The following is a 27,853-nucleotide window of genomic DNA, read 5'->3' as shown; positions in this document are numbered from 1 at the left end:
GATTTGAAATTTTCGTAAGGTTTTTTTTTTTTTAAGGGATTTTCGATTCTGCAGCATTAAAAATGGAATATTATAAAAGAGAGCTGGTGATAAACGTCAGTGGGATAATTGAATGAGAGTGAGAAATGAAGGAACGAGGAGTAGAGCTCACGTCCTAAGGCTGGCCCTTAAGAATGTTCTAGATTCTTCAGGTGGCTTGTAGTGAATCTTCTCGACAGCAGATAGTAGCATTTTATACTCTTCAACCTGAAGAATTTGTGGCTTGGGAAGAGACCTCAAAGATAGTCTTATACTTTCCTCCTCTTCTGGGATTGAGAAAACTGAAGGCATTGGAGGTGACAAGACTTTCTCAATGCCACATGATGGTGGGAGCGGGGGTGGGGGCAATATATGTCTTTGAGATTAGTGCTCCTGGCATGAGGAGGAATAAATAATATGTTAGCCATTTTCTGCATAACACTAATGGATTCCTACCGACATATTCTCTTGCCTGATCAGGCGCCCCAACCCCTGAGGTTTATTTCAGTAGTTAGAACTGCAGCCTGTGCAATGGAAGAGTAAATTAAGTCACAGACCCAGGGTTTAGAAACCTGCCACTGGGTGGCAGCATGGCATGGTGGCAGAAAAGCCACGTCAGACTGGCTTGGGTGAACCCTGATTTCAGGCTTCCTAGTTGTGTGTCTGTGCCAGCTACTTCTTCTCTCAAAGCCTCAGTTTCCTCACCTTCAAAGTGGGCGTCATAAGAACTCATATGAAATAGCTGGCAGTACACAAGCAATTAATATGAACTATTGTTGCTGAGCTTACTGACTTACCCTGACCACCCTGAACACTAACTAGGAACAACAGTGCCTTGTGAAACTGACAGCAGCTGTTGGTTTGTAGGCCCAGGGCACTGCTATTTCAGAACACATGGCATGCTAGATACTGGCCAGCCAGATGCTTTGGGAAGTTAAACACAGGTAAGAGGATTCCATTAACTCACCGTCAGTAGGGCTGGTGCTTGAGTGAATTTCACTGCCAAATGGTAAGCTTAGGCTGTCTGTCACACACCCACTGTTTTGTCTCACTGCTGCAGGGGTACAAAGATGAGGAGCAAGCTCCTACCCTCAAGGAGTTTACAATCCACGCAGAAGTTGGGGGAGGAGTGAGTAATAGGTAGACCAGAACAAAATCACATCCACCCCTGTGTGCTCAGTGTCTGGGACTTAGCAGTGCCCAGTGAAGGTGGGTGAGAAAGAATGGATGATGGTGTAGCAGGAAAAGATGCACAGAAAACAAGTGTCAGTGACACAGCTGAGCTTCACTCTTTACTGATGGTTACTTAACCTCTCTGAGCCCGTTTGTGTCTCATCTCCATCTTCCAAATGGAAATGATTATGTCTGTCCTCCTTATTTCAGAATTCTGGCAAACCTCACATGCTATGAAGGCATGAAAGCACTTCATAAATCTGAAATTTTAACTCAATTTATTAAAACGTTCAGAGAGAGACACAGAGAGAAACACAGACAGCAAGAGAGAGAGAGAGAGAGACTGACTAGATTACCAGACTTTGTGGAGTGTATGCTGTCTTAGTTCAAGAACACTTCTTGAATCTCTGATTCTTCATTCTGTATTGTTATCTGAGAATATTAAGAGACCAAAGTGCTTACCTTCACACTGTGGGGGGGAGCCTGTCCAGTGTCCAGATGGAGTACAATCCAAACTTTCAGGTCCAGATAAAGAAAACCCCTCATCACAGATGAACTGGCAGGTCGCTTTATCACTGGACTCTCCAAGAGGTTGGGTACAGGTCATTGTTCCATTCTGAGGACTCAGCAGAGGTGTGCAGGTAACTGCTACCATGGATGCAGCAGAGGAGGAGACTATGTTAGTACTCAACACTCTGAAGTCGGGGTGTGTGTGTGTGTGTCTTGCCTGCTTAATACTTGGGGGCAGCATCTGGGTAACTGATTATTTGAATTTCATGGTGCCATCTCAGTCTGTGGAGGTGTAAGATAGCAGCAGCTTACAGTTGATTGATGCTCTGAATACTCAGCCATCAAGAGCTTGGGAGGGAACTTTAAAAGGGAGTTGGTGCTATGTTTGGAAAGACAGTGCTGCAGTGCATTTTGGATGTCCCTGACAGGAGGGGAGGTGGCTGCTCTCTTAATTACCTTCTTCAGAAATAGACCTAGTGACCTTCCCAGGAAATGATGACAGGTGATTGGAAAGAGGAAACAGAATAAATCGCTTTCTCCCCTTCTCCCAACCTGGTGGTGGGAGGACTCTGGGTCCAGACCTGGCTCTGTAACTCATCAGCAGTGCATCTCTGCACAGTGACCTTTCTGAGCCTCAGTTGCTTCAAATAGGAAAAAGGATAATCCTTGCCTTGCAGGTATCCTTAGCTATGTAGGAAGTTAACTAAATTATCTCTAAAAATTAAATTCAAAATGCAATAAAAAACCATAGACACAAAGTAGGCACATAATTCATCAACTGCTGGCAAATGCTAATTCTACCTTTTCTCGTAGTCCCATTCTGTAGTGACCAACCACAAATGATTGCTTGTTCACTTGGGAAAAAAGTTAAATTAGGTCTTACAGTTCTTTGCCACAGTGTGTGGAGTTTGAGGTGCTAAGGGACTTGCTTGGGTTGATGATTGTGCTTTGTGACTCTTGGCCAGTCACTTGCCTCTCTGAATCACAGTATCTTAAAGCGGGGAGAACAGTCTTACATAGCTCCTAGCATTCCCACTAGGATTAGGAGTGAAACACTTACTGTAACTGTTAGGAACTGTCAAGATGTTCCTCTACCAGCTAAGGAAACAGTAAAGCACAGATTAAAGTGTGGACATGGAAAGGTAGGGACGAGTGAACACGTGGTTTCAGGCATTTCTTCCTCACTGTTTGTGCTGGTTGAGCATCGGGTGGCTTAGAGCAGGGACGGGGCTGTGGCTGTCTGAGGGCCACTGTTCAGCGCTGACTCGAATGGCTTGGTTTCAAGAGCAGCTTCTCTTCCCCTCTCGTCCCTTTATTCCTTGTCCTCTCAATCTGGTCACCTCCTCCACAGCCCTAACTCTTCCCTGCCACTTGAAGTCTTCTGAATTCTGTGTGCATGTGAGAGGAGACCAGTAAGGAGCCCCGACACTGCAGGGATGACCGGGAAGGACCTTGGGGCGCTAGAGTCCATTTTCACTCTGTGGCTTTGCCTCCTCAGGAGAGAGGTGGGTGTGGCGGGTGGGGAACAGTAAGAAGGGAGCACTTCTGGTAAGGCCCCTCTGAGGTTGCAACAGCCTGCGGACTGCAGGCCTCCTGGCACCTTCCTGCCCAGCCCTCCTGGGGATATGTCACTTTTGCACACCCAGCCACAAAAGGACAGAGTTGGGTTGAGTAAACAAAGAACCAGAAGCAGAAGGGAACTGGAAGGTCACAGGAAGCGAGCGAGTGGCAACCTCTGCTGTGAAGTGCCCCAGGCAGGGCAGTGTGGAGCAGTGGTCTGTAATGTGTGCCTGCACAGCCCAGGGAAGCCCAGAAGGCTCTGCCCGCCATGGTGGCCCTCCTCAGGACTCCAGGTTCTTCCCAGAACTGCGTGGACTCTAACACACTCAGTCTTCACTGTCACAGGCCGAGAGCTGAGGGGCCAGGCCACAGCCCACTGCCCACTCCAAGCCCGGCTCCAGTGGCTGGCCATGTGCTCTGGAGCCTGGGGACGAAGGACCTCCAATTCTGCTGAATTCCCTTCTATTAATTCGTCCATTCTTTACAGCCAACCTAGCTTAACTGCACTGTGTGTGTGAGCACCCATGAGCTTGTGTGACCTGAATAGCAAGTGGTTTCCTCTTCACAAAAAACCTGCATCCGCCTGCTTTCACTTAGATACTAAAAGTCTGTGCAAAGGGAAAGACATGGCTAATAATGCAGAAATATTTCATATTTTATACATTAAATGTGTTATTAAAATTACATGTGCACCATAAAACACAATAATTGTATGGGGCAGGGTGGATAGAGAAAATATTGGAAGAATTCATACCAGAATGCTAAGAATGTCAATTTTAGGGTAGTAGGGATATTTAAGAGAATATTTTTCACTTTTCTGTGTTCTTATTTTTCTATAGTTTTTGTATATGAAAATCGTGCTTTGTAAAGGTCCCTTTAAAATGTGTTTGCCATAAATGTAACTAAAGAGTTGGATGTGTCCAGTAGAAAAATGGACGGGGACTCTACAGGAGCAGTTACACTTTGTCCCGGATGTTGCAATATTGACAGAGCACCCCGGCCTTCGACTATCAAGTACAGTGTGGATATGACTCTCACCCTGAATCTGCACATCTTTCTTCAGAGAACCTGTACCCTCCAGGTCCTGGAGTATCTTCCTCTTCATCCCTCTACCCTTTATCCTAAGTGTGTTTCCCCACCGTTTTACAAGTCCTGGGGTATGTCTGCAGCTAGATACCCGTTAGCATGGCCACCATTACACCTCATGGTTCCTAGGAGGAAAATGCTAGATCAGCCTTGGAACAAACACTGCAAGCTGTTTTTGGAAGCTGGGTTTTTTCCTCCTAGTTTTCTATCCACATATTATTTTCAGCCAGTAAGTACAGTTCACCTCATTTGTGATAGGAACCTTCAGGTGCTGGTAAAGGCCCTCTCAAGAAGTGAGAGCCATTCTGCTCCCTGTGGCCTGTTGCCAAACATCTGGACACTTGTATTATCTGCTGAGCCTCTGGAGACATTTGCCCTGGGATCCTTGGGTTACAGGGTAAAAGGGTTTTCCAGCCTGTGGACTCTACAGTTACCACCTCTAAAATGCAGCTCTTAAAAATACTGCCTGGGGTTTACTTCCAAGAGACTGGAAAGGTGTGCTCTTACCTTGGCATTCTGGAGGAGCAGCACTCCAATGTCCGGTGGCCAAGCACCGCAGCTCGCTTTCTCCCACCAGGAATGAGCCTTCCTCACAGGTGAAGGTGCAGACTGACTGGTACTGGAAGGCGCCGGAGGGGTGGGAGCAGTTCCCCTGGGCCCCGCGGGGAGCTGGAAGATCTCCGCACTGCACAGCTAAGGGCAGAGGAATGGAGGCAGTAAGGGCAAGAAGCAGTAGTGTGCAGGAACTCATTGGTTCTGACCACCTGATGCCAAGAACGAGGATTCCCCAATATAATAGTGTCAATTAGTTGCAATGGCACCAGAATGGTTTTGAGGAAAATGCTAAAACATCACTGAGCATTTTGGCAGTATGTATCAATAGTGCTTAAACTATCATACTTTTGGACCCAAGAATTGATACCAAGTAGGAAATCAAGATCCTTAATGAAAAATTAATTCAGAGACATTTTATCGTGATAGGGTTTGTGAGAGCAAAATATTGAAAACAAGTATAAATGACATTAATATGGAAAATAAATCATGGTAGATTCATGAAAAGAATGTTAAAGGTCCAAAAAATTATATTTCACTTTGGAAAGATATGGGAGGTGTCTCACTGTGTGAGGTTACATGTAAAAGCAGAATGAATGAAAAATCATGATCATAATCAATTATACCATGATCGTAAACATGTAAAATAGGTGTTCAAACAGGGAGAGCACACATGACTTCTATATATGTCGCACTTTTTGCCTTTAAGCTGTGAATAACAGCTGTAGCTAACTCTTGGAGCCAGCCCGGATGAGGTCCCAGGGGCTGCTCCGTAACTCAAGAGTGGCAGTGGCAGCGACGGATGCTGGTGTCGTCCTCAAGACCATGCAGCAGAGGAGGACCTCGGCTGTCGGGGGCCAGCGAGCTGCCTCTGCAGGCACCTGTCCTGGATGACCAGACACAGGTCACGCCTGGAGGCAGAACGTCTCCAGTGGTCCCCTGGGGCCCTTCTTAGGCACGCCCCAGGACTCGTGTCTGTCCGCAGACCGTTCGTCCACAGCTGGGCACAGCACCCCAGTCGCACCAGTGTGGGGCGTGGCTGTCTGTTCCTCCGTCACATTCCTTGCCTTGGACTTTCAGTGCTTATTGCAGTGAATACATGCAACATAAAATCAGCTGTTTGCCACTTAAGAGTTGTAAGTACGGAACTGAGTGGCACCAGCACGTTGGCAACGTTGTGCGGCTATCCCCACGGCCCGTCTCCAGAACGCTGCACCGTCTCAAGCTCGAACTCTGCCCATTGAACAGTACTCCTCACTCCCTCTCCCCCATCGTTCTACTTTCCGTCTCTGATTTCAACTACCCTAAATGACTTTTGGAAGTGGAATCATGCATTACTTGTTTGGGCGGTGGGGCTGGCTCATTTCATTTAGTGTAATGTCCTTAGGTTCATCCGTGTAGTAGCATTTGTCAGAATTTTCTGCCTTTTCAAAGCTAAATAATATTCCATTGTCTGTGTATACCACACTCAGTTTGTCCATCTTACCTGGGTTATCTCCGCATCAAAACTATTGTAAATAAAGCTGCTCAAGGCCCATTTGCAAACTTCTGTCTCTCATTTTGAAAATAGAGTATATATTGACCCAGGGGATTCACGTACATCTCAGCAAATGGCAATGTGCAATGCCAGTCTCGTTCTTCTGGGACATGACGTTGAGTTGAGAGCCCTTTGTAGATAAACAGCCCCAGTGACCTCCCTTTGTCTTAGTTTGCATATAAGAGCAGAACAGTGAAAACATGAAATATGAAATATTAAAAGTGAAAATATGAAATATTAAAAGACCATTTTGCCAAATTAGACCACAGGCTCATGACTGATGAAGTACTATTATCATTTTCTCAATGTTTATAAAGCCGATGCAGTTTTAAAGTTGCTTTTGCACGCGTTAATTCACGACTACTAGTGAGGCAGGAAGGTGAGGTGGATGGCAGTAGCCCTGACCACCAGTGAGAGGGGAAGGTGAGGTGCACGGCTGTGTCCGCATTTTACAGAAGACACTGAGTTCCCAGGAGTCCCACAGCTTATTGACAGCAGTGACAGAACTGCACTAAGTGCTTTGTCATTGCTTTTCCACCCACTCGTGCTGTTCCTCATGCGCCATTCCTTTCCCCTCACCCTGATCTCCCGGCCCACCCCATGTGCGTCAGTCAAAGCAGTGCTCGCCTTGACCGTGCTGTAGTGCACCGCCCGGCAGGACTGGCTTTGCTCGCTACTTCAGCCCTGGTGCTGCGCAGAGGCCCCCGCACTGTAGACTCGGTGACTGGCTGGTGGGCGAGGGAGTGACAGTGCTAAATGCGGAAGCTGATGCCCTTATGCCTGAGAGGCACGGAAGGATCTTTGATGCTGCAGTACCTTGACACACAGGGGCTGGTGCTGTCCACTGTCCCGAGTCGGCACAGCGAACCACATCCGCTCCTCTCAGCAGGAAGCCCTCGGCGCAGTAGAAGCTGCAGCTGGAGTTGTACTGAAATGCTCTCCACGACGGGGTGCACTCCACGCTCCCGTGGTCAGGACTCCCCAGTGGCTCACACGCCAGGGCTGAAGGGAAAAAGCTGTCTGTAGCTGTGTACCAGGAGGGCCCGGTCCCTCTTCAGAAGAGACTCGGAGACCCTGCCTCTTTCCTGCCCACATTGTCGGCTGGGCAGAACCTCAGATCCTCCCCTTTGCAGAAGGAGAGTCGCCTTTCCCAGGCCCCTTGCCTGGCTCACTCTTACCTGCCCTCAGTCTCAGCTGAGCCTCGCCTCCTCCCTGCCTGCCCTGCTCAGGGGAGGAACTCCTGCAGCCCGCTCCCACAGCCCGTCCTGTGCTGTTCCTCCCCGGCACACCACAGTCTCCTGGAGGCTGGGGTTGCCGTTAGTTACATCCCAGAGTCCAGAATGTGCTTGGCAATCAGAGGGGCTCGTTAGATATTTATGTGATCTGAAAAGCGCAGGCACGGAATTAAAAAAAAAGATTGGGTTTATAAGGACAAAACTAAGTAGCGCAGCTCTATTGTTGACACTGCGTCCTGTGCTGTGCAGTGGTCATCAGTGGGTTTAGTCCCTGGAACTCAGGATGTCATCCTAACCGACTTCAGTTGCCAACTGTGTGCAGTCCAAAGTGAGCTCCTGAGTGCAGTTGGACCCGAGTGACCTCCATTCTGATAAGGGCTGTTTCCTCAGGCCCTTTGCTGGAGGAGTGCCACCTCCATGCAGTTCCTGGGGTTGGCAGAGCATAAAGACTATCCTTTTACCCTCAGTGTCGACCTCTGGTTTTTACAGAATCAGGAAATGTAAGTACCAAACATCCCTTAGGGCTTCTTTCTTGCTTTACAGATGAGAAAAGTGCCTTTCAGAAATGCCAACCGACCTCCCTAACTTCTCATGGCCAGCAGAACCGGAGTGGGGCTCTGATCCAGGTCTGGGAACACACTAAGCTGGGCCTCAGGGTCCTACTGCCCACCACCCCTCTCCTCGGAAGCCGAGGGTGTGAGGCAGCGGCTCAGACGCAGTTTCATGGTGTTATGTAATTGCCTAGGATTGCGTCACCTGCTCTTCTTTAAACACGGCCTTTGCCAAAGGTTGCCTCCAAAGAGGAGATGGGGAATCTCTCTCTCTGTCCCAACAGTCACTGCCCTGCTCCTCACATACAGAACCTTGTCCTGGAGCTCGTACATGCAAATGAGACAGGAAGGTAAAAAAGGGGCAGAAACGAGAGCTGGCCTTGCGCCCAGCTTTCTGCTAAGTGCTTTGTATTTGTTTCAAGGTGTCCGCTTTATTTACTTAGTCCTCACAAGCACCTTGCTTCAAGGGAAGGGAAGACCTCTTAATTGTCACCACAGTGAATCAGCCTCTTGTTTTTCTAGTGACACTAGAATCCTTAGCTCCATTTCACAGATGGGACATCTCTTGGCTCCTGGAGATGGGACAAGCTGCCTCCGCGTCAGAGCCTAGGGGAGGTCACCCTGATGTTAAGAGCCCTGGGCCCTTCTCGGGTGCCACGGCCTCCTTGGGTGCACTGGGGGCTGCTAAGGAAAACCTACCCTCGCAGGTCGGTGGGGGCGCTGTCCACTGGCCAGGGCCAACGCAGCCGAGTGTGTCCAGGCCTCTCACTCCATAGCCAGGTTGGCACTCAAATGTGCAGCGGGAGCCGTAAGCAAAGGCGGCAAGTGGGTGCACACAGTGCATGGTTCCATTGTCAGGGGCTTCCAGGTGCTGACACTGCACGGCTGGAGAGAACAGCGAGGACAAGCTGAGCAGTGAGGGGGAGAGTGAAGCCCAGGGTGGAGGGCACGGTGGGGAGGGTCGGGGGAGCCCCACCAGACTCAGCGCCCCTGTCCTCAGCATGGCCTCGCCCCAAGCTCTATCTTAGTGTCCTCTGTTCCTCATGCCTTTATGAACCTATCCCCGCAGGTCTTCTGGTGCCATGCAGAGTTATAGCTGCTACCCCTTGAGAAGGTGGCCATGCTGAAGCTGCTTGAAGGCTGTGAGTTTGGGGGAAGGAAGACCTTTTAATTTTCACCACAGTAAAGTCAGCCTCTTATTTTTCTATTCTGACACTGTTTCCTCAGGCCAGATTTACCCAGTCTAGCTCAGCAGCCAGTGGAAGGACAGCTAGATTTTGGCAGTTCTGTCCAGCTTCTGCATAACATGGCAGCTTTATCTGCAGGTGCAGTGAAGGCAAGGACCGGGTGCAGTGAACCCTATACACCCTGTATGTCCTGAAGCTCCCTTATGCACTGGGCTGGGGGAGATGCTACTTTCAACAGCTGTTTGGAAAGATCTCAACACCTTTGCTTTTCATTTGAAGAAGCAAGTCAAAGTTATCACATTTATAATGCTCAATCCCTAGATCCTCATCATTTTACCCTGCTCACATTGTAACTAAAGGGAAAGGGGTCTCTTTGCAATATTTTTGCCTGAGACTAAGAATTAACTGCCCCCCTCACTCTACAGATGTAGGATATCATGAAAATCAAGCCATTGTTAATCTGGTTGACAAGTAACAATGATAACTAGACTTTTCCATCTAAGGTAGACCTTCATTATTTCTCACATTTTTTAATGGAAAAAGCTCACTGCACCCCATCCCTGAAATTCAGATTGTCAGTGAGGATGGAAAGGAAGAAGTCCACATACCTACACACTGTGGGGGCCCATGTGTCCACATTCCAGAAGCCAAACACCGCAGCTGGCTGGGTCCATTCAGTTGGTACCCTTGGGCACAGTGGAACGAGCACTGTGAGTTGAAAGAGAAGTTTCCCAGCGGGTGGCTGCAGTTCATGAGCACGTGCTGAGGGAGGACGAATTCTCCACACTCTCTGACTGCGGGGACAAAGGGGCAACGTCTTCACTGGAGACTCACAGGCACTGTCGGGTCTGCGGCGAGCCCTGAGCCCTCCCCACCATCTTCCTGGGTTTCTCACTCAAGCTGCAGGTTTCTTGTATCGCCTGCATCTTGGGAAATGATCATTCTTCACTGGTTTTTACTTCAAACAAGGAGAGCCAGCCTAAAAGGGCTCTCTTTGTCTTGCCTCCTGATCATTTTCCTTTTCCTCTTTGAAATTTTATGAATGAATGTTCTAGAATAAGGTGACTTTACTCAGACTGTCTAGAGACAGTTGAGTGGAGTGGACAGATGATGGAAAGGGCCCAGGACCAGTCTCTACTCACTGGCACTGTCTTGTGCCCAAGAACAAGGGTTAAAATAATATCAGCAAGGTGGCCTCACCGTATTCACACTCTGGCCCGTGGAACCCGGGGTAGCAGGAGCAGGTGTAGTTCCCGATGGTCTCGATGCACTCTCCCTGTTTGCTGCAGGACATGTCATGGCACGAGGCTGCATGGGCACAGAAGGGTCAGAATCACGGGCACTCACGGGGGTCGAGGCCAGCTTGGCCTGTCTCAGGCAGGACTGAGCTAGCCAGGCAACAGAGATCCAGCGTCATCTAGAGAGCCAGCCTGCTCCCTGTGAAAGGTGTCCTACTTGACGTCCCGTTTCACGCTGCATCGAGTGTTTCCTATGGGGGGTGCCTGGCCCGTGTGCACAGAGGAACACCTCCATGTGCTACAGCATGGGCTGTGGCTTTCTAAGCAAGGGCCTTCAAGCCTTGTGGCAGAGTTACTGCATGGAGGACTGGAGCCACATGGGAGGCAGGGTCACACAGGCCTGTGTCCTGGCTCTGCCGCCCACTCACTGTGTGACCAGAGCCTAGTTACTTCTCTGGACTCAGTTTGCCCATTGTGATAGCCTTTTGTTTCTTCAAATCTATGTCCAACACCATGGGTAGAGGAGCAGAGAGGCCACGTGTGATGTTTAATACGGGTCAAGGCCAAGGGAAACCATCTTCAGAGACGGCGTTGCACCAGTGCCCACACCGCTGCCCTTCCAGGCCCTCTTCACTATGTCTGTGCCCTCCGGTGACAGAGTAGAGAAGGGCCAGGGCTTCTTTCCTGCAAGAAGCTCTTTCAGTGCCTGCATGTTGTGGAAGGTTCATGTTAGAACCGACACCACGAGGGCGCAGAGAATGTTCTCGTTTGTTCTTATTGGTGTTTTTATTTATGGGGTCATAGCTGGGATAAGGTCTGTGGCTGGACTGTTTTCTGGTGCTCTTTTCCTCTGCACTGAGCCCCAGCCACACAATGACACCCTTTGTGGTAGACTGCTAGAGAAATCTATCTAGCACATAGAGGGTTATGTTAGACCATCTCCATGCTCCCTCTCCATCTGAGAGGCCATGATTCTATAAATTACGCAAGATTCTACAGGAGGAAGTTCCCACCGCAGCCAGTGAGTTTGGTGAGGCTGCACTGAGGCACTGGGAAGGGTTCCAAGCAGAGAGAAGATGCAGAGGCAGCAGCAGCTGGTAGGTGGAGATTCTGTCCACATCCTATTCCCCTGAACTTGACCCCACCAGGGCCTTACAGTAGCAACGCCTGTACTTGGCTCTCAGAACATCCAGGTTGTGCTTTAATTTGCCTTCCTAGAGAGTAGATCCCAAAGCTCTAAGAATGAAAACAAAACCAACCCAGCCGACTCTTTCTCTCCTGTTGCATTTCAGGCTTCCTAGATAGGTTAGCAACTTGCCTATTTCTTTGATATTCAGGGAGGAGAATGATGATGATTCAATGAATAGATCTTTTTTTTTTTTTTGATAAAATGTTCTTAGGTCTAACAAACCTCGGCATTTAGAGATTTATTTCAACAAACTGAAGTTCTTGTTACAATACAGGACTGTTTTTCCTGTCTCCCACAGAGAACAGAAGGCACCTACACTCTGCCTCTTTGATGGCAAAACACCCATCAATGGTGGCATTCACCAAGGGCGCTGTGCTGGTGGTGGCCCCCACTTGGATCTGGGTGACATTGTACCACTGAGCACTCAGTTGCTTCTTCCCTTTCCTGGCCCCGCACCTTCCCACTAAAGTCCAGTAGACCTGAAGACATACTGTTGTTGAAGAGAATCTGTAAAGCATTTGTGATCCTCAGGCATACTCTCAAATTGTCCCATGAAAATGCAGACCAAGGAACGTGGAGGCATCTAACTAACAATACCACCTTTCAAGTCAATGTGAGTTTGATTCTGGCCTCACTATCAACTGGGGGGAACCTTGGTAGACTTATCTCTGAGCCTTTCCCTCCTCAGCAAAATAAGAGCCAAGCGGGGCTGATGAGGCTGTCCTGAGGATGAAGGGCAGCTAATGTTCACGAACAAATGACGCCTGAGCAAAACAATAACACCAGGACGTGTTGGCGTTCAGCAGATGTTAGTTACAGCTATGCCTCTCAGGACGTCTATTGGCTCTCTGCCCTGTCTCACATAGCGCTCTTGGCGAAGGAGAGCTCTAGGCCTAAAATGTATGAGACTGGTTTCCAGTCCTACCTTTGATTCGTGCTACTCCATTGCCTTAAGAAACTCAAGTCCCCAGAGAATCCACTTCAGTTTTAGAATGACAGGGGCAAGCTGGATATTAAATTCTCTCTGGTTCCTAACAGCCAGTTTTCTCCACCCCAAGTCTGTATCTGAGATACCCAATAAAGGGAGTTATCAGTTTGCTCCTTCTTTTCATGGCCCTGACTTTGAGGTTTCATGCTGTTGACTCAGTGGTTACATGGAGCAGCGGGAAAGCACATTCACTTTAATGGGCAAGTTCAGAGTGAAGCAGGCCTACCTGTGTAGCACAGGGCCCGCTTTCTTTTCCAGCAGGGCTCATCATTCCACTTGCCAGGGGCCGACAGACTCTTGATGTAGATCTCCACGCAGTCCTGGTTGTTCCTCTTGTTGTTGGGCTCATTGTCAGCCCAGTTCTCAGCCTCCTCCGTGAGGGCCTTCTTGGTTCCCACCCAGGTCCACTTATTATTGATCTTTCGGATCCCAATCCAGTAATAAGAACTGAAGTAGGGTATGACGTCATTGAGATGAGCAATCTCATTTTTATTCTGGATGGCTACTAAATCTGTGAAGTGCTTCTGGCAGAATGCCCTGGAATAATTCCATGAGTATGCTTTTATACTGTAATTATAGGTCCATGCTGCCACTTCCTTCTGATTTGTTAGCTCTGGAGTGAAGAACAATGAGGACCAGATTAGCATCCCTAACTGGAGCAGGCTGTGGTCTCAAGTACACTGTGAGTAGTCAGATGAATTCCTGTCCAGAAGATGAATGCCAATATTTTATGTCTAATGTAGTTATTTCAGGAGAAAAGAGTGGTTTCCATATTTCATTTTAAAGTATATATGGAATCAGATTAGGAAAATATCCTCTTCTTAAGATTCTTAAATGTTAAAGATTTGAAATCAGAAGATGTTAGAGTTGGAAGGGAATTTAAAGGTCAACTGATTTACTTCTTTCCTTTTATAACTGAAGGACACATATTAAGTAATTTGTCCAGGCCCAAATTAAATGATATGTAAAATACGTGACGGAAGGTCCTACTGCTTTTCACATGGGCAATAAGATGCTCAGCAGTCTAGGACTCCCGCTAGCCCAGCCTCATTGCCGGCCACGTTCACTTTCTTAGCCTTTTCACCGGCTCTTCCTGATCCTGGCTGCCCTGTGCTCTTACACCTGGCAAACTATACCCCCACCTCCCTTGACTTCCCTGGTGGCTCCAGGTTTCTTCCTCAGGCCCCTCTTGCTATGTGTTGCAGTGTGTGTGCTCATGCTATGGTCCTAGGGGCTAGATTGAGAATCCCTAACAGTGGTCTTTTTTTTTCTAATTTTTTTGTTTTTAGCTCTGGGTTCTTGGCACCAAGCACAGAGGTTGGCTTAATAGGCTTTTGGTAAATTTACCTGTTGAACAAGTGGCACAGAAGCTTGTTCCAGAGCCAGGTTTAGAAAGAAAGTCTCCTGGTTTATAATTTCACACTCATTCCACTTTTGCTGTACTTTTGCATAAATCACTCTGCCTCCTCCATACCTGCTTACCCCTTTCTTGGAACTGCTTGTGATATCACTTCTTGGTGACTGCTTGTGATATCCAGTGCAGTAAAGACTGTGCCCTTCAGAAGCATGAAGGCACAGCATTGTTATTGTGATGCCCAGCATTGTTATTGTGGCCTGCGGGAGCTCGCGGGGCAGCCGGGGCCAGTTCCCTTGTGAGGTGTACAAGGCAAGCAATCAACCCTGGAAATGGCTCCTTTTCCTGTTTATAAGGCCTTGTTTCTCTGCTGCCTGCGTGAGGGCCAGCACATTTCTTCCTCACTCCCTGACACCACCGCTATGGCATTGCGAAGATTTGACTCTGATAGAGCACCATGGCTTCCTGGACTCTAAGCCTTATGGAGATGAATGTGTTAATATCACGTATTAAAACATTTTCTTTGACTTTAAACAAAATTATTTTTAAAAAATTTCAGACATGTTTGTGGGTCACTGAAAGTATTGTGGGCCTGTGCCTACCATGCCTAACGTGTGGACCATCGTGGATGTATGTTTACGTTGTTTCTGGTGCCTTGCCCACCAGGTGTGTGATGATGGTGGGTGCATTTTTCCTCCAGGAATCTGGGCTGGGACAGAGTCCCATGCTTCACAACTGACTGCAGTCCTTAACTTCTCCCCTCTGGCTCTGGGCTCTACACTATCACTCAGGGCCAGGTGAAGAGTCAGCCTCACCAGAGATCAAAGCACTGAACCAGAGGAGTTGGGCAGCTCCGAGGATCGCTCTCTGAGACCTCAGGATCCAGATGGCTTTTAGGCAACTGTCCTGAAACAAGAAAAGGAAACTTTCTTTTAGTACCGTATACAACCAATATGACCAAAAAATTTAGTTAGTAATCCTGTTGAGATGATCCTATTGCCTTTGGGAAAGTGGTCCAAGCCCTCTGCTTCCTTCCTATTTTTCACTGTTCAGCAACCCTAGATAAACACTCTAAAAGACTGAAGGAGAGCTCACTTCTTCATTCATTCAAGAAATAGTCATTGAGTAATGACTTCATGATGCCAGTATTTTTCTTTTAAGGTACATTTTTAATATGCATGTGAGAAAAAAATACTTGAAATGTGAATGTTGCAGTCATTATTATTATGCAGTAATATTCCTTTCAGAACTGGCATGCCATTCCCAAGAGCAATAGGAAATCATGCAAGAACTTCTTGATCCTCACATAAACTCTCTAACCCACAGTTTGATTCACAGAGCAACATATTGTGTTGTTATGTGATCTGTTTTATCTCCTTGCTTTATTCAGCATATATTCATAATACTGTATGATGATTACACATATATATATACATATACATATGTGTGTATATGTTTAATATATATATAGTAATAATATATAATAAGCCTACTCCCCTTGGATCTGTAACAACTATTATTTTTCATGGGCTTCCTTCTGTTAAGATTTTATTAAATCTGTTAGCATTGAAAAGTTTTTTTGGACAAGTTCTGGAAATGCTCATATTCCCCAACTTCCTCATGTTGTACGTGGACGTCCCTCAAGCTTGGAGCATCTAAGCAACATTCTCAGAACCGTAGCAGCAGAGACTGACTTTGGAAGGAGAGCTCCATCCATTCCACTTTTTGCCTTCATAAACCTCCAGGCTTCCAAGCCCATGCTGCACTGCTGTGGTGGGCAGGAGAGAGGTGACCAAGCTGAGCTGGGTACCAGTGTTCCTCCTGAGCCACCATCACTGCCACCAACATAAGAACAACACCTTTTGCTGTACCATTGCAGCTCTACTGCTCTTCCAGTCAAATCGTCACCTAAAACTCCTCCTGTATAAAAATTCTGAATTAACACAGACCATGCTGGAGCAACACCAATGCTGGTGTGGGGGCAGTGTGGGTGGTGTGTGTGTGTGGGCACTGTGTGTGTGTGTGTGTGTGTGTGTGTGTGTGCCTGGCCAGACACCGGGGAGGATACACTCACACAAGGCATGTCTCCAGATAGTGGGTCTGTCATGTATGAAAAGCCTGGCGCTTTCCATCGAGGGGTTTCTGAATATTGACTTTGATAAGTATTTATCAAATTATTTTGTGTTCTTGTAAACCAGAACACTAATCAGCTGACTACTGCAGGACCCATGATCAAATGCTGAGAAACATGTTTATTTGCACAGAAAGCATGGTGATATTCCCTTCATGGGGGTTTAAATACACTGAGTGTTCTCCAGATTGTGTTGTATCACCAGCTACTATTAGTACTGTGTTTCTATTGAATACCCGCCAAATACTATTCCCAGTGCTATAGCAGAACTCTTCAGCAGGGCACACAGCAAGGGGAGCATCGGTCTGGATGGAGATTCTCGACTTCCACATGTGTGCTTTCCTGAAACCAGTCTGCCCAAAAGTACACCCTCCTCCCATTTTACAAAGGAAGAGTAGACACTAGTCTAAGGTCTGTGTACTGTGAGGCCGTGCCCCAAGATGTAAAAGAGATTGGCATGTTAGTGACAGTGCAGTGTCTTGGCATGGAAAATGAGACTTGATGCGTCAAATGACTGCCTAGCAAATCCTTTTCGAGTCTGGTGGTTTCCATTTTTTTTTCTTCAACAACTTTGAGGGAGGATCCCGCTAAGCTGTCAGCTTTGACTAAGGTCTGATAATAAATCACTATACAATTTGGGAGACATAGCTTAGAAGGAGTTCAAAGAATTGAGAGGCATTGCTATCATAAGACTTCCATTTCCCTTTGCCACTTAAGCAAATGAAATTTTCCAGTGTTGAAATCCTTGAAAATGAAATAGAGAATTAGGATTGATGCTGAACTTTTCTGTTTCTGGAAGTAGTATTCATCTATGGATATGTGAACCAACAGCGAAAAAGCTCTTTTCATCTACAGATGCATATGCAATAACTTTCAAATATACGAGTTTAAGTTACTTATCAAAATTCATAACATATATATGCTAGTTTATTTACTTGTGTATTAAAAGTAATTGTCATGCTGATTTTTAAAAAATTAACCTGTGGAAACTTAGGGCTTCAGAAGATAAAAGTCTTTTAAATTTTGATTTATTATGTTTCTGTTTTTGCAAACAGCATGATAAAGTAATCAAGAGATTTCCAACTTAAAAATATACTGAATGAGGTTACAATTCTACACAAGAAATGGAACAGAAATAAATATTTGAGAAGAGAAAATGAATAATATAAAATTTCTTGTTTTAAGAGCCTGTTCATTGTTTAAGTGGGGAGGGTTATCTGATCACTCTGTTATTTAATTACATTGGATAAAGTGTGGTCTAACAGGTTTTCTGGAAGGTCAATTTTTACAATATCTTGAAAATCAGTCTTTTAAAATTCATGAAGAAGGATGCCAACGCTCCTCTCAGAGAGGCAGAAGCACCACACAGTTTCCTAGAGTAGTTTTGGAGGCACTGGAGCAAAAGCGCTGCTGCTAAGGGCACAGTAAGGTCGGCTTCACCCAGGCTGGGGCCTTGCTCTTGAGCCTGAGCCAGCCTTCTGCTGGTGTGGACAGAAGCAGACTGGAAGCCCTGTATGTGTACTTTGGAAGTGGTTCTTCTCCCCAGCAGAGTGTTTCTGGGGTTTCTCTAGCTGTGGGGCTAAGTCAGGGGAGTGTGGGGGAGACTGAGTAGGCAGGGCTCCCCATTTCCTACCTCCATGCCCAGATCTACTCGCTGCTTCCCGCCCTAACTTGTTTGTTTAAACCTTTAAAGGAGTTTGTTTTAAACAAAATTTCCTCAGCAATTCTCTACATGAGAAAAAAGAAAGCAAGAGAGAAAGAGTAAGAGAGAGAGAGCACACAAGGACCCTAGTTTTAAGCATTTTCAAGTTTTAGATGACGGGTAGATGCTTCTGATGAAGGAATGACCTCCAAGAAAGAGTGGAAGTCGACGTGCACCCCCTATTGCAACATGACCATTCACTTCTGTTTCTTTTAATCACCAAAATGCCAAAATTCATTCTCATAGATCATTTCAGAGCCGTGGGAGATGGTGAAGATCACTGCCAATCAATTTAACATTTCTCTGGTCCACTTCCGTAGGTCTTTTGCACTGCGAATGCTCAGGATGGGGTAGTTAAATGGTTTGCCCAAGCTGGCTCACCTGAATGAACGTACCTAACGTAGAGATTCTTACTCTCACAGGGCTCATGAACTTTGGAAACAATCAGGATTCTTCAAAGAAGTGCACTTGCAATTTTCTAGACACTTTCAGAAAGTTTGTTGGTCCACTGATTGTATCCATGTTTAATGGACTCCAAGTTCACATCTCTGTGTTGACCATAAGGCAGCCCCTTGACCCAGGGGCGGCCGATAGGTATTATGTGTGGGTTTGGAGGATGGTGATGCTTGGGTATCTTCCACGAGTAGCACTCTTCCTCTGAAACCACACACGTGTGCTCCTGCTCTACAGTACAGTCTCCAGGATGGTGCTGAGTAGGGCGCTGAAGAGTTAAGGGCTCCGGCCTGTTACTAAGCAAAATGTGTTGAAACAAGAGGAAATGCCTTTCCAGGAGAAGCAGCCCCATGCTCTGCTAATCTTTACTGCTCTCTGGCAGCCTGGTTCAGGCTGGAAGTTGCTGGAAAGGAGTCTGAGAGCGGGTCATTAGAATAACATCCTGTGCCTTTGTAAACCTTCATTAAGCACCATGGTCATCTTTAATGTTACTTTCTGAAAGAACCAGAAGTGATTGCAAGGTGAAGAGGGGGAAAAGCAAGTGTTTTCCCCTCCACCTCCCCTTTCCTAAAAAAGGGGAACCAGAGACCAGTAGGCGTCCTATGGTTTTCCACATGGCCTGCAAAGCTGGCCAACGTGGCTCCACAAAAGGGCTCCTGCTCACTTGTTGGCCCTATAGACCACAACTTTGCACATGTGGAGAAAGGGTTAATGTCCTTCCTTGACCTCTGGCCATCTGCCCAGATTCAGCTTAATGAAGGTTTACAAAGGCACAGAGTCAGCCTGTCTTCTCTCCTTGCTCTGCAGCTGAGTGTTCTTGACTTCCTTGCCTCCCCTTTGCCATTTAGCCACTGCCCCTCCAGTCTACCAGACTGCTTTTTTTTTTTTTGGCTTAAGTAATAAAAATTTATTGAGAATTCCTCCCATCTTGAGGGAGGGAACAACAGTGTAGGAAATCACTGAGAAATCACAAACTGTCCCAACACCCCTGGCCAACACAGGGATATAAGAAAGTCATCCCCCTAAATAGGGTTGGTCTTCAGTCTTCCTCAATCCACGAGGGCTCAGGAGGATGGGCACAGAGGGGACCATCACATGATATTGGGATGGGGTGTGCTGGACCCCTAGCTGGTTCCTCAAAAACTTGTGGAGAAACACATCTGCTTCCTCCTGCGGGTAGAGTTCTGCTCATCAGGCTCATTTCTCACCCGTGATGAGGCTGTCACTTCCCGGGTAAGACTTTCATACCGTAGGTTCAGCACAAGGTTATCAGCCGTAAGATAGATAGGATTTTGTGATGTGGCAAGCATCTTGGAGATGTTCTGGGCTGCCGTATCTTGCGAAGCTTGACGGAGCCAGGATTTTTGCTCAGGGCTTCTCCAAACATCTTGGCAGCCTCTGCCTCACCCTCAGCCTGCACGATTTTCTGCTGTTGTTCCAGTTTTGCTTTTTCCACCAAGAACTGGGCCTGCTGGGCTTCCTGCTGGGCCACTTGTTTGGCTTCTACAGCAGCTGTGTACCCCTGGCTAAAATTCAGCTCTGTGATGGCTACATCATCCAGGATGAGGCTGAAATCCTTGTCCCTTTCTGTAGACTCCCGACGGATCAACAGGGATACCTGAGCCCTCTGGGTGATCAGCTGTGAGGCATTCAACTTGGCCACCACACTCTTGAGCACCTGGTTGACAATGGATGACAATACTCGCTCCTCATGGTCTAGCCCTAGGCGCTGGTACATGCTGGGGAGCTCTTGGGTATTGTGGGTCAAGACAGCACGCGCAGGGAGATGTTCACCATCTGCAGGTCTTTGGAGTCTGTCGGGGAGGAGTTTTTCCAGGTCTGACCCGAATGTCATAGATAATGGGGTACTGGAACCAGGGAATCCTGAAATGAAGGCCCTCGGCCAGAATGGTGGCCTGCTGTACGCCACCAGTCCAATTAAAGAAGATGGCTCTGTGCCCGCCTTCCACGGTGAACACGGATTGGCGGACGCCATAGGCCACAGCGCCGGCCCCAGCAGCAGCTTCCGCGCCATGCCCATGCCCCGAGGCCCGGCGGGCAAGCGTCCCGCTAAGTCCTTCAAATTCTGGGCCATATCTGATTCTGAGGGCGGCGGCACCTGAGGTCAGGAGGGGGTGCCCGCCCGGCTCTACCTGACTCCAGTTTGGAGATCATAACCAGCACACGAGGCATTGGAGCGGCAGCACTCGCTGGCGGGAGCCAGACTGCTCTTTTGAATGTCATCACTAACATCCTAATTGCCAAACCAAATGAAGATTAGCTACACTTATCTTCCTTGACCTTTCTGTAGCATATATGCTATTGACTACTTCCTTTTGCTTACAGTGCTGCCCTTGGCTCTTCTCTGGATACTTATCTAATGTCTTGAGCAATTTTTTCAAGTCTTCTCTGAATTCACCCCACCTCTGCCTTCATTTGCAGAGGTAATTTTCCTCAAGTTCCTGCCTTCCCAACCATATTCTCTTCTCATTCTTCTCTTTTCCTTAGGCCTCCTTATGGTCTTGTTTGTGAAAGGACCCCAATCGGCATCTCCATTTCTGACCCATCTCTGAACATGAGATCCACAACCAAATGCAAAGTCACCATTTGGGCACAACTGGAGGAACAGCTGGCAGATGCTTCTCAAGAGCAAGAACTAGGATTAGGTCTGAATCCCCTACCCATGGTAGAGTGACTAGTTAATAAGCCTGAATGGGTAAACAGATGGATGAATGGATAAAGGAAAGAATAATAGCAAGGGAATAACTGAAAAAAGATGGAAATGTGCTAACTAGGAGAACATTGGGACTGACACCTTGTCACATTCTGTTTGTCTGTGAGAGAAACAGGACATGATGGCTCATTCTCAGACATCCCATGTGAGAGATCATGAGCAGGACTTTTAATTCCATGTAGGTTGGAAGTGGGAAGAAGTGGAGGAGAAGTCAGGTAGGGAGGGCTGTTCACAGGGGTGCGTCTCAGGAAGTCTGGAGGTGAAGCGAACCTTAAAAGTGGAGGTGCAGAGAGAGAAATCAGCCTGACCCTCTGTATGGGTGTGAGTCTGAAAGGCTCCAGCACCACAGGAGGCTCATAAAGGATGTATGCTCTTCTAACAGAAAAGGCTCCCCATCTCCTGCCACAAAGACCCAGAAGTCTCCATCGAGTGGAAACAGAGAGGGAGGACCAAGAATCTTTCTCTCGTCTGAACCCTTCATATCAATCTGTCATTAAATCCTCATGACTTCATTTTAGTGAGAGACTTGGTCATTCTCTAAACTGCCACTCAATGACAAAAGCATTAGCTTATATGTCAATATTTCTTCCCTGGACCAGATCAGTCTTCTTCTAATTGGCCTCTGTTTCCTCCAGATCAGCTATCTCCATGTTTTTCTCCAAAATGCAATCAGAATGATATTTCTATACAAAAGTATGAGTATATTGTTTCACTACTTAAAATTCTTCAGTTGTTCCTGGTTCATAAGCAAGACATGCAAACCTTTCAAGAGCACACATGCAAGACCATTCCATGCTTGCCTCTTCCTGTTTCTCTATTCTCATCTCCTATCATTACCCCTCAATCACTCCCTGCCTCCTCACAATCCTAAAATTCATTTATAATAAAGCATCTTGTAATTTACAGAATGTACTGCGTGCTTCCTGTTCTTATGTCCAGACCACCCTCTCCATCTGCATCTGCCCAGCTCCCTAAGTTCAAGTCTCCGCCTCCAAGGAGCTTTGCTAGCGCAGCAACCTCTTTCTCCATACCCAAAGAGGTGACCCTTGTTACTGACTATACTTTCTCCCATTATTTATTTCAACAACTATTGATTAAGTGCCTAAAATATATTAGGCACTTTTCTAGGGATCAGGGTTAAAATGATGAAAACAGACATAATTCCTGTCCTCATACAGTCGGTGTCAATGTACCTTCTATTCAGAGAGACAGACAATGAAACAAATCCAAGAAATGCACAAGAGTACTAAACACAGGACACAACAGTACTAAACAATAAATATGAAAATGCAAGACAGAAATTAGTGGTAGGCAGAGAATTAAGGTGGGGTTCTGTGATAAAGTGAGTGATGGGTTATGTAAGACGGCGAGATCAGGCAGACCTCTGAGAAGTGATGGTTACGCTGACAGCAGAATGACCAGGAAAAATTTAAAAACCTATCCAGTGAGAAGCAGGAGGAAGAGCATTAAGGCAAATGAAAGAGCAAATTCAAAGTCCATGGTAACATGGGACCAAAGGATGAAGTGTTCAAAGAATGTGGATACGTTAGCGTGACTGGAGTGGTGTGCATATGGGGAGAATACACGAGAAGGTAGTTGACGGGTCAGTCACTCCAGGCTGTGGAAGCCAAATGGAGGGATGAAATCCTATCCCAAGTGCAATAAGAAGCCAGGGAGAGTAGTGATGTGGTCTCATTGATGTTGAAAATGATCGTGTCCTAAAGGTTAATTGAAAAGGTAGTTTGGGGCTAAATCTTGTGGGTCTCAAATACTAGTAGCAAAAGGAATCGAATTGTAGGGTTCTAAACTGAGAAATGTGGTATTTTTAATAAATTAGAAGAAGGAAGGCTGTGCTACAAAAAAGGAGGTTATTCCAATGGTCCCAGCAGAAGTTAGAGGGCCTGACTTGGGCTGCATCTCTGGAAATGCAGTGAAGGAGGAGGAGGGTGCAGAGCTATACAACCTGTTGGTGGCAAAGCTCAGATGTTACAAGGTTTTACAACTGTTATAATATTAATTCCCTTGAATTTCTGGTTGTTGGTGGTAGTGATGGTGTGGCACAGATATTAGTAGCCCCAGCTTAACTATAGAAAATGAAACATAGTGAGGAAATAGGTTGTCTCTAAGCCAAACAGTAAGGTGCAATTAAGACAGCAAGGGTCAGGACATCAACACCTAGAGTCAAGGCACAGTTAAATTAGACTACTCCCTGCCATTATGCAGAGTGAAATGTTAGTGTTAAAAATGAAACAACATGCTTAAATTTTAAATTAAAATGTACTTTGAACCATAGCTGGGTTACATCCCTAAAAAATAAAGGATTTGCTCTGCATTTGACTTTGTTAACTTTCTCCTTTGCTTTTCCATCAGAGGGGTCAGACACCAAGAAGACAATGTAATGAATGTCATTTATGAAACCAACATGTACCTACTCTCTAGGGTTAGGTTAGGGTCTTTTCTCTGTAACACCTGCTACATAGTAAAGTCACTTTGATTTTTGAGGATTTCACTAATGAACTTCCAGATAGAGAAATCTGAAGATGCACATTAAGCCCAATAGAATGTGAACCAGTTCATTACATTGTGAAAAACAGATCATGGAAAGAAAAGTAAGACCTGGAAGCCACAGACCTAAGATGATTAAAAGGTATGGAGGAAAGGGAATTGAGACCTGCTCCTTAGCTCACTAAAGCCTTGGGCAACCTCGGAAAACTGAACTATAAATTCCCAACCAAGAGCTTCTTCTCTTAGATCTGTTTGAAATCACTCCCCTCCCGCCAGATAAACCTTAACTTCATTTTTTCAGGTCGGAGGAGTTAATTAAAGCCACTCTCAACATGATTCAGAACTTACACAGGCATTCTGAGGTTCCTGACAGACTAAGAACCAAACAGGCTTGGGGGGAAAAGGAAGAGGCCTTTTATGAAATAGTAAAGCAATTCCAGGGGTGGAGTCCTTAGCTCTTCTTTTGGGGGTTCCAGCCTTGTTGCAGGATGTCAGTGGAGAAACTTCTGAGCTTTAGCATAGGAGTTAATGTAGTGGGGTTCTTCTGGGATCCACAAAGAGGTCGGGAATCTCCTGTGGTTGTCTATAAAGTTTGATTTTTTTATGTGGATGTTAGTATTTTCATCTGGGAAGAACTGTAGCTTCCATCAGAATCTTAGAGAAATCCCTGATCCAATATTGTTAAATCTTTGAAACAAAGGAAAGCATCAAAGAGAACAGAAGGGAGAGGGAAAGAGCTGCTCTTTCAAGCTGATCAGTTCAGACATGACATGCAGAAATTAGACAGAAGTAAGTCACACTCTTATGTCATCGTGGTTCAAACTTAGGGCAGGTTCCAAGTCCTTCCTTCTTGAGAATCTTCATTGTCCTCTTTTCCCTGGTTCCCCCAATGCAGAGACCCTCATTAGGAGCATTGAAAAGCGTGTTATAGTAAAGAAGAGAGGTGGATGGATCAGTTATAAGCACAGCTTTCTTCTTTGGTCCCATAGAAAACGTCCAAAGTAAACCAGTCTGGTTTCTCCCTAGCCACTAACTGTAGGACTTTGGATTCTGAGATGATGTGGGATACCCCCAATAAATTGGGGGTAAAATTGGAGGTAGCCAAAACATGTTTTTATATCCAGAGTGACATTTCTGACTTCACAATGCCCATTTATCTTTGAATCTTCCCTGGACCCCAAACTCCACTATCCATCAAAAAATTTGCTTTTAATAATAGCTGACATTTTCTAATCACCTATATACCAGGCTCAGATGTAAATGTTATTTCTTGTAATATTATTTAATCTTCATGATGACACTACAGAGTACTACAGTGTATTATTATATAGAGGAGAAAACTCGAATCACTAGCTGGATAGACTCCTGGGGTAGAAATTGAAACCAATTTCAAATCAGTCCGGGAAAACTCCTTGTGCTCAGAGAAAGAAAGAAGACTAGAGAGTGTAAACCATTCAATTGTAGGTTTTCCATGGGGCACTTGCTTAGCCTTCCATTTATCCCAAAGAGAGAAGCAGTCCTGGAAAAGGAGATGGCACGTTCACCAAGATCTACTCCCAGAGGGTCCCTGCGAGTTCTGGTGTATAGAACAGCAGCTGTGGAGCCAGGGGACGGACTGAGATCCCGACACCAAGACTGACAGTGTAGCTTTAGGTAAAACACCAGTCTCCGTAAGCCACACGGCTTTTATCTGTACAATAGAAGTAACCTCCACTAATAAGGATGTTGGGACGGTCAAAGTGGACGGCAGGTTTAGAAATGCCTGCAAACCCAGATAGGCTGTTCACCATAAAACTCCACGGCTACTGCTCTTCCTCCCTTCTGAACCTTTGCTTCCCCAGTTCAGCCCCAAACCACTTCAACTCATCGACTTCCCACACAAAAGAAAAGTGAACTTACCATCTCCTCCGCGGCTCTGCTGGCTTTCTGCCTCTCGTCCAGCCCAGACTTCTTATAGTCTTGCTGCCTCCCCTCAGCGTAAGCTGCTTAGAAATACAACTTCCTATTTGCTTTCCAGAAATTTGCCATAGACTTTCTCGTGAAGTCAGAATGATGATAGTGCAGGGGCAGTGTGGCAGCTTGGCCATTAGGGGCTACCAAGGGGGCAGGGGTCGCCCCGTCCGTGGAGATGGTCTGGAGACAGGGGCAAGTGTGACTCACTCCTGGACATCCCAGGCTGAGCAACGCAGGAACAGACCGCATCCCCAGAGCAGGTTTCCTTTGATTACAATGAGTCCCAAGGTAAGGTCACGCATCTGGGAGACTTCTGTATTAATCATAAAGTCCTAGTGTCGATTCCAGTTATTGTGAAATTCCGGTGAGTGATTATGATCACAGCAGACTTCTGAGGGAACAGAGCAAAAATAGAAGCAAAAAATAATTAGATAGGAAAGGACAAATCCACTGAGGGATTTTTGGTGCTTGGAGAAGATTGTTGGAAACAGTTTTGAAATGACATAAAACAGATACAGACCGTTTGAAAGGAACTCTGCTTCTTTTACTGGGGTTGGGGAGGGAGGTGTGCAAATAGAATGGCTGGTATTTCTCTTCCCATGGAGTGTGTGGGCCCAAATGACTGTTGGCACAACCGGTAAACTGCCGGAGACTCATCTTGTCTCCACTTCTGACTATCCGTTAGGCAAAGGAAACTCTCTACACCTTTGTTTTCCTAAATGTGAATCAGAGTGATAACAGTAGAACTTACCTTACAAGGTTGTTATAGGATTAAATGCGTTATTGCATGGAGAGGGCTTGCAATAATGTCAAGCACACAGTTGGCACTCAAGAAATATTGATCATTATTCTTACTTTTCAGACTGCTCTCAGACAGCAAAATCAAGTATCAAGTATTTGGTATTAAGTCAAAAAACCGCAACTCCAATTTGTTCTCTGGGGGTTCTAGTTATTTAGTAAAGAGTGATATTCTTTATTCATTCCATGATTGTCTCAGCGTGCAAATTGGCACCTCTTGTAGATTTAAAAAATGGAATAAAGTGGAAAAATCTGGAAGAAAGTCAGAAGGTAAAGATTAATTGAGGACCATGAGGCCAGATTTTCACTTCATATTTTGGGACTGAGAAAAAGGGATAAGTTACATTGTTGCAGCAAAAAGGCTGACAAAGGAGGTGGTCATGAAGAATGACTTTAGAGGAGCAAGGAAGTTGAGGGAGGGGAAAGAATGGGGACTCCAAGGCAGCACAAGCAGGGATCAGGAGATCAGACTCCAGAGCAGACTGGAGGCTGCACCTCCTGCAGCTCTGGGAGCTCTGTGTGTCTGTCTCTGCAGCCCCGTGAATGCATTAGGGTGGTAGTCACCAAAGACATTGAAGCGTTGGGACAATTAAATGAATTTAACATGTTTGGGACAATACCTGCCATGCTGTAAGTGCAATGCTAGCTTTATATAGTATTAGTATTTAATTTCAGTAATATTTATATGAAACTTGCCTCAGTCTTACTCATTCTTAGTTTTGCTTTCTAACCCCTTTTTTTGTCATTGAGATACACACACACGTATCTTAATGTATGTATGTATATGTATATACGCATATACATACAATATATGTATATACACATACATGTGTACATGTATATCAGTGTATGTATATGCATATGTACATATGTATATTCATACATTCAGTTGGGGTGAGGGAGGGTGTTATGTTAAATGATAGGTTCTTGTTAATAATATGCTTATAAGTTCAGTAATATTAAATTATAGTGAGTATAAGGAAAACAGAAAGAGGTCGCTACAGAAATGATGTCAGATGGTGAACTACAAGATATCAGCCTTTGTGCCCCGTACCTCACACAAAATATAGACAGCCACAAACCAGAATATATTGGGAGGTCTCTAAAGCTCATTTAAAAATCTTCAACACCACAATGGAGAAAACAAAACAAAAACAGAATATCTCACTGGTGAGATCAGCATATCTGAAGTGTCTGGACACAGCTAGGAATAAGAAGAAAGGCAGAGACTATCAGGATCAGCCATGGTGGCCCTCAGGATCTAATCCCCAGAGTACACTGGCATCCCCAGGCCCCCAAGCTATGGCTACTCTGTAAGTGCCCAGTGGAATGTATTTCTCCATCAAAGCCAACCTCTAACATCCGGAATTAGTGCTGCTCTACCAAATGCTTACTGCAA

The 27,853-nt window shown here is 46.0% G+C and overlaps 1 protein-coding gene and 1 pseudogene across 2 annotated transcripts in view; both read right to left on the bottom strand.

The window, feature by feature from the left end:
• Positions 1 to 25,830, bottom strand: part of Selp (selectin P) — a 36,585-nt gene extending 10,755 nt beyond the window's left edge. The window contains exons 1-9 of one of the 2 annotated variants that reach the window (XM_047521797.1): positions 25,603 to 25,830; positions 14,994 to 15,084; positions 13,051 to 13,437; positions 10,610 to 10,717; positions 10,018 to 10,203; positions 8,922 to 9,107; positions 7,253 to 7,438; positions 4,855 to 5,040; positions 1,654 to 1,836 (exon numbers count right to left, since the gene is read on the bottom strand). In XM_047521797.1, the coding sequence (XP_047377753.1) occupies positions 1,654 to 1,836; positions 4,855 to 5,040; positions 7,253 to 7,438; positions 8,922 to 9,107; positions 10,018 to 10,203; positions 10,610 to 10,717; positions 13,051 to 13,437; positions 14,994 to 15,084; positions 25,603 to 25,605 (1,516 nt within the window). In that variant the 5' untranslated portion in view covers positions 25,606 to 25,830. Of the gene's footprint in view, positions 1 to 1,653; positions 1,840 to 4,854; positions 5,041 to 7,252; positions 7,439 to 8,921; positions 9,108 to 10,017; positions 10,204 to 10,609; positions 10,718 to 13,050; positions 13,438 to 14,993; positions 15,085 to 25,602 lie in introns of both variants that reach the window. The other variant, XM_047521796.1, reaches the window with a different exon arrangement.
• LOC124962452 (prohibitin-2-like) lies at positions 19,662 to 20,559 on the bottom strand (annotated as a pseudogene).
• Positions 25,831 to 27,853: the final 2,023 nt, after the last annotated feature.

The sequence above is a fragment of the Sciurus carolinensis genome, chromosome 12 (assembly GCF_902686445.1).
Source record: "Sciurus carolinensis chromosome 12, mSciCar1.2, whole genome shotgun sequence".
NCBI lineage: Eukaryota > Metazoa > Chordata > Mammalia > Rodentia > Sciuridae > Sciurus > Sciurus carolinensis.
Note: the sequence above shows the minus strand (reverse complement) of the source record. Positions and strands in the feature narration are given on the sequence as shown.